Source organism: Brassica oleracea, chromosome C2, assembly GCF_000695525.1.
Source record: "Brassica oleracea var. oleracea cultivar TO1000 chromosome C2, BOL, whole genome shotgun sequence".
Lineage (NCBI taxonomy): Eukaryota > Viridiplantae > Streptophyta > Magnoliopsida > Brassicales > Brassicaceae > Brassica > Brassica oleracea.
The window spans coordinates 11,038,812-11,044,842 of NC_027749.1; the positions used below are offsets into that span (position 1 = coordinate 11,038,812).

General features: G+C 28.5%; 1 protein-coding gene across 1 annotated transcript; it reads left to right on the forward strand.

Annotated features, from left to right (window-relative positions):
- Positions 1-1,313: 1,313 nt before the first annotated feature.
- LOC106323426 lies at positions 1,314-2,339 on the forward strand. Its single transcript, XM_013761557.1, has 2 exons — positions 1,314-1,685; positions 2,256-2,339. Exons 1-2 carry the CDS (start codon positions 1,344-1,346, stop codon positions 2,337-2,339), a joined length of 426 nt encoding a protein of 141 aa, XP_013617011.1. The 5' UTR covers positions 1,314-1,343.
- The last annotated feature ends 3,692 nt before the right edge of the window (positions 2,340-6,031 follow it).

A 6,031-nucleotide genomic window follows, 5' to 3' on the forward strand; every position in this document is an offset into this window, starting at 1 on the left:
CTCTATTAAAAGAGAAATACCGTTCAATTACATTTATTTGATTATTTACATTAGTTTATTAAATATATTATATTTCTAAAAATCTAAATAATTAAAAGGATACTAATAAAAATCAATTTTAATTTCAAATTTAAATTTTAGTTTTAGTAATAACAAAATCTGTTGAAGAATAATCTAAACAAAATCTTACAAAAATAAATATATTTTTAATTAATTCATTGGTTAATTTCTTAATTAGTAGTATAATATTATTGTAAATTTAATTTAATTAAAATTTTATTTTAAACTAAATAAGATAAAATTATATTCTATTTTATAAATATAGTTTATATTATATTACAATAGAAGTAATAAATTAGTACATATGAAAATTATATTAAATTACTAAATTAATATATTTTAAAAAATTACTTTCATTTAAATAAATAAATAAAATATGATTCACCGTTTAAAAGGATTAAAATATCATTCCCCATTTAAAAGAATTAAAATTCATAAATTATGTAATAATTTATACAAAAAAAGAAGAAAATTATTAACATAAGTTAAACCTTTATGTTTAGAACTATAAATTTTCTATTTTTTAATGAAATTAATATATTATCTTGAAATGAATATATACAATATATAATGAGAAATTTCCTAGAATAGTTTTTTTAAGTTTTTGTTACAAATAACCCTTAAAGAGGAAAATGACCAAAATAAGTTTTATTAAAGATTAAAGTTAAATTTATACCTTAGGGATAACTAATCTAGACTGAGGATTTAGAGTTAAAGGGTAGAGTTTTGACGATAGAGTTTTATGTTTAAAAAATTAAAATTAAAATTTTCAAAGTAAAAAGATGCTATTTAGTCATTTTTCTCTTTGAGAACTATTTTTGTGACAAAAATTTTAAAATAACTATTTAAGAAAGTTGTCCTTGTATAATTTAAAATTTATATATTGATAAAATGAAAAGGTATCCGCACTAGTTCATGTTTAAATCCGCAGAAGTAACAGTACTAAATTGGTTTGAATATTTCAAATCAACTTTTATTCCAACCAAATAGAAGAAAATACAGATAGAGCGACCACACAAACCAACATTCCAAACCAACATTCCCATCATTGACAGCAAAATAAAAACTAATTCGGCTTAAATATAGTATATTTAATATTTCATTTTATTGGATGTCCGAGAAGGGACATATTTGATATTTTATTATAGACTAATTTGTGCTTTAGAAAAAAAAATACAATTTATCATGTATATAATTAACCCTTACGCATGTTTCATCTATCGCTACCAATTAATTAACAAACCAAGAAAAAACTCCATTTCTTTTTCTCTTTGAAAATATTCATGGAGAGCTCAACGAACAATGCTTTCATTATGAGCAAATGCGAAACGTCGACGTTTTCAAGCGACCAAAGCCCGGAGGAAAGTAGCTGGTCAATGTACTTCGAAGATGTCCACTTCTTCGAGGCTTCTCCAAGTGCTGTCCATATCGTAGATTTCAGTTCTTCCTCCGTCCCCGATGCAATGTCTTTCGTCGCGACTAAGAAGACCCTCGACATGTCTAAACAAGGAGGACCTAACTATTACAACAATTTGAACATCAAGAGGGCAAGAAATAGGGAGATTCCTTTTGGTCGTCATTGTGATCTTGAAGACACTGCATCTTCTCCTTCTCGTAGTCTTAATGTAAGTCTATCTCTATCTATTTATATATGATATTTACATTATATGAGTCTATCTATGTATGTATTGTTCTAAAAATCATATTTTTAGAACAAAACGATTTATTCTTTATAATTCTTAAGAGAATACTTAAAGCGGTAGGCAAGGCAACAAATTTTATGTTTAAGTTTGAAAATATCAATCTTTTTATAATTCTGATCTTTTGGTCACAGTGTTTATCTAAGAACATTACTGTAGGTTCTTCTTCTTTGTTTTGCACTACTAACAGTCGAGTTTGGTAATATTAAAGTGAATAATGTCATGATATTGATATTTATAATCTATTAGTCAAATGCTAATTATATCATTTATGGGACAGTGGATCGATAAGGCTAGACGCCATTGAGACACATAATCGAACTATTCTTGAAATGAACCACACAAAAAAACTTGATGGAACAATCGGTGCCATTGCGTGAGTTATATTTGACATAGATGAATATAATAAATAATCAATTTAACAAGTCAAACGTACCTTAATTAATTTGGTCCATAAATAAATAAATCAACTACGAACGATTTGTTTTTTTACAGGTCAATAGCATAATGAACCTATTGGACAACAACACGAGACACGGGGGTGGCGTTGGTAAAGACACAAATAATGTAAGAATTTAATCACACTAACTATAGACAAGAGTTTAACTTCGTATACGTAACGCTTGAGTTTATCAATCAAAAGGTATACCGGTCCATTTCATTTTATTTGTCGTTCTAGATTTTTCAACAAAAATTAAAAAAATAATTAAATTTTATTTTTACCTCTAATTAATATATAATTTTATTGTATTATGTTAATTAATAAACTAAAATCTAAAAGAATAGGGATTAGAATTGGAAAAACTAGCTACTTCTTCCGTTTCAATTTAATTGTCGTTGTAGAGTAAAATTTTTGTTTCAAAGCAAGTGTCGTTTTATAATCTCAATGCAAAATTTATTGATTTTATATTCTAATCTATTTTTCTACTCTCTCTGGATCACTTTAAGTGGTGTTTAAGGTTTTTGAACAAAGATTAAGAAAATGTAAAATTTCATGTAATTTATCTTGGTTATATAAAAGTAGCATTAAATAAAACAAATTCAACCAATAAAAAATTTTGCATTATTTTTTAATTGGTCACAAATTTTAAATGATATTAAATTTTATCTTGGATAGTGAGAACATCACTTATTATGAAACAAAATAAAAATCCTTAAACACCACTTAAAATGATACAGAGGGAGTACTGGATAAAATTTAGTTAGGTGTATTGGTAATGATGTTTTTATTTTGGAAATATGCATAATTAAATGATTTTTTAATTTGTGTGTGCAAGTATAAAACGACAACTAAAATGAAACGAATAGAATATTAAATGCACTGAAAACATAAAACGATATTTAATATGACATAAATTTCACTAAGACGACAATAAATTTGAAACTGAGGGAGTACGAATTATTTTCGATATCTCACAGTAATTTACCATGCGGTAATTTTACATAGGCGAAAGGAAAGAGTGCAGTGCAAAACGAAGGTGGATTATCAGTAGACTTGAAGAAAAAAGGGCTTTGTTTGGTTCCCATGTCTATGGTCACAAACTTTCGTGCTTAATCATACGTAACTCTTTATTCATTTTTACACACTTGTTTCCAATAATTCTTTCCCACTAGAATATTATTATTGTATATATTTCTCCAATGTAGTGTATGTTATTCATTTAATTTGTAACATTCGCATGCATGACTTACAAATTACATTTTGCATTTGCATCAGTGCATGAGTTGTATATATGCGCTTCCTGTTATTATCGGAATAAATTTACTCTCAGTAATGAATTATAATCCTTCATACTAGATTGGTTTTCGCTATTTACCACATTCTTTAGTCTTGACTGATATATCAAGTAATCCTTCATTTTACACAGTTTTTTCACTTGTGAAAACAAAAAACAATGAGTACACATCAATTAGCAAAATTCTTATTCTTCAGAATGTTTAATAAAAATGATTAGATAATTGAAAAAATTACATGTTTACCACTTTCATACTACCGCTTTTCATTTTTACCACCACTAAAGGAACATTTTCAAATATATCTTCTTCATTAAGTGGAAAAAGACTCTTATGTCTTTGTTTTTTATATATATAATAAATAAATATTTAAATAAATAAATATCTAAAAAAATAAAAATAATTTTTTAAATTTTTTTTCGAATTATATTATTTCGAAATTCAAACTCTAAACCCTAAAACTCAACTTTAAATCCTAAACCATCAATCCTAAACCCTATTTTTTTTGAAATATGAACCCTAAACCCTAAACCATCAATCATAATCCCTTTTTTTTTTGCAATACGAACCCTAAACCCTGAAACATCAACTCTAAATCCTAAACCCGAAACATCAACTCTAAACCCTAAATCCTAAACCCTAAACCTTCAACTCTAAACCCTAAAACATTAACTCTAAACCCTAAACCCTAAACTTCAACTCTAAACCCTAAACCATCAACACTAAACCCTAAACTATCAACACTAAACCCTAAACCCTAAAAAGTAGTAGTTGATGTTTTGGGGTTTAGATTTGAAGGTTTGGGGTTTAGGGTTTAGGGTTTAGAGTTGATGTTTTGGGGTTTAGATTTGAAGGTTAAATCCTAAATCCTAAAACCCTAGAGTTGATGTTTTAGGGTTTAGAATTGAAGGTTTAGGGTTTTAGGGTTTAGGGTTTATGTTTAGGGTTAGAGTTGATGTTTTAGGGTTTAGTTTTGAAGGTTTAGGGTTTTAGGGTTTAGGGTTTTAGGGTTTAGGGTTCAAATTTCATAAAAATATACGGTTTAGGGTTTACGTTTAGGGTTTAGAGTTGATGTTTTAGGGTTTAGATTTGAAGGTTTAGGGTTTAGGGTTTAGAGTTGATGTTTCGGGGTTTAGGGTTAGAGTTGATGTTTCATTGTTTAGGGTTTAGAGTTTCATTTAGGTTTTATAGTTGATGTTTTAAGCTTAGATTTTGGGTTTAGGGTTTATGTTTAGGGTTTAGAGTTGATGTTTTACGGTTTAGATTTGAAGGTTTAGGGTTTAGGGTTTAGAGTTGATGTTTTGGGGTTTAGATTTGAAGGTTTGGGGTTTAGGGTTTAGGGTTTAGAGTTGATATTTTGGGGTTTAAGGTTTAGAGTTGATGTTTCATGGTTTAGGGTTTAGAGTTGATGATTTAGGGTTTAGAGTTGATGTTTTAATTTTAGATTAGTTAATTTTTTTTTGTCAAAGTTAATCAAATTAAAAAGTTATAAATATCTTTTACCCTTCATTAAAGATGAGGATAAAAGTGGAGTGTAAACATGAAAAGTGGTATTATGAAAATGGTATTTTTGGCAATTTCCCTAGATAATTTTACCAAAATATAGGTTACTCGACACTAATCATCTCTAGCACTGATGACAAGATACACACGTTTATTCATTCAACTCAGAACTGATGCAGATAAGTATTTGGAATATATCCAAATATCTTATTATTTATTTTATTATTTGGAATCAATTAAGATAGTTACTTTTATTTGTATTTTCCAAATTTTATTGGTTTTCCTATTTTAATTAAGATTAGGGTTTTCTAGATTTAAGGATTTATTATAAATAGACATTCAAACCTAAGTTGTATTCAGACTTTGATAATTAATAAACCAGCTGTTTTGCTTTATACCTTGTTCGATTTGATTAAATTCATCAAGTAGGAAGTTGGTCTCAAAAAGCTATCTAAAGAAACTCTTGATTGATCCAAGAACATGTCTCTAAGAACCTTAAAGGTTCCTTGATCGACCGTTCAACCTAGTTGTCTGCTGCATCAGGTGGTATCAGAGCTGCGTCTCTTTGGTTTATTAATCGAAGAACGATTCTGGATGTCATGGTGAGTGCGAACATCTATCATATCCAGGACGAAATTGCCTTTGTTGAGAGAGAAGAAAACTATGAGATCTATCAGGAGATCTATGGTGATCAGATCTACGACGTCTACGAAGATGATGTCCGCGTTGTCGACTTCGTTTTCAGTGAAAATTCTTTTGCAAATCTCGTCTGTGCAAAAATCGTGCAGCAGAAGATCCGTGCAAAGTTCGTGCAGGATGAGTTACGTGCAGGACGAGTTACGTGCAACAATCAGGCCAGATTCAAATTGTGCAAATTTCTGGCAAGTTCAGAAGATTTGGCTTTGTGCAAAATTCGGATTTGAAGATAAATTTTTGAAGATATCAGCTACAAAAAAGCGATTCAAGATTCGAAGACGAATCTTTTCCAATCCGGAGAGAATGATGCAGATAAGTATTTGGAATATATCCAAATA

What these genes read in the sequence shown, in the direction of transcription:
- LOC106323426 (XM_013761557.1), top strand. Translation starts at nt 1,344, where the DNA reads ATGGAGAGCTCAACGAACAATGCTTTCATTATGAGCAAATGCGAAACG. An exon ending in CTCCTTCTCGTAGTCTTAAT is followed by an intron (nt 1,686 to 2,255) that starts GTAAGTCTATCT and finishes GTTTTTTTACAG; the next exon opens with GTCAATAGCATAATGAACCT.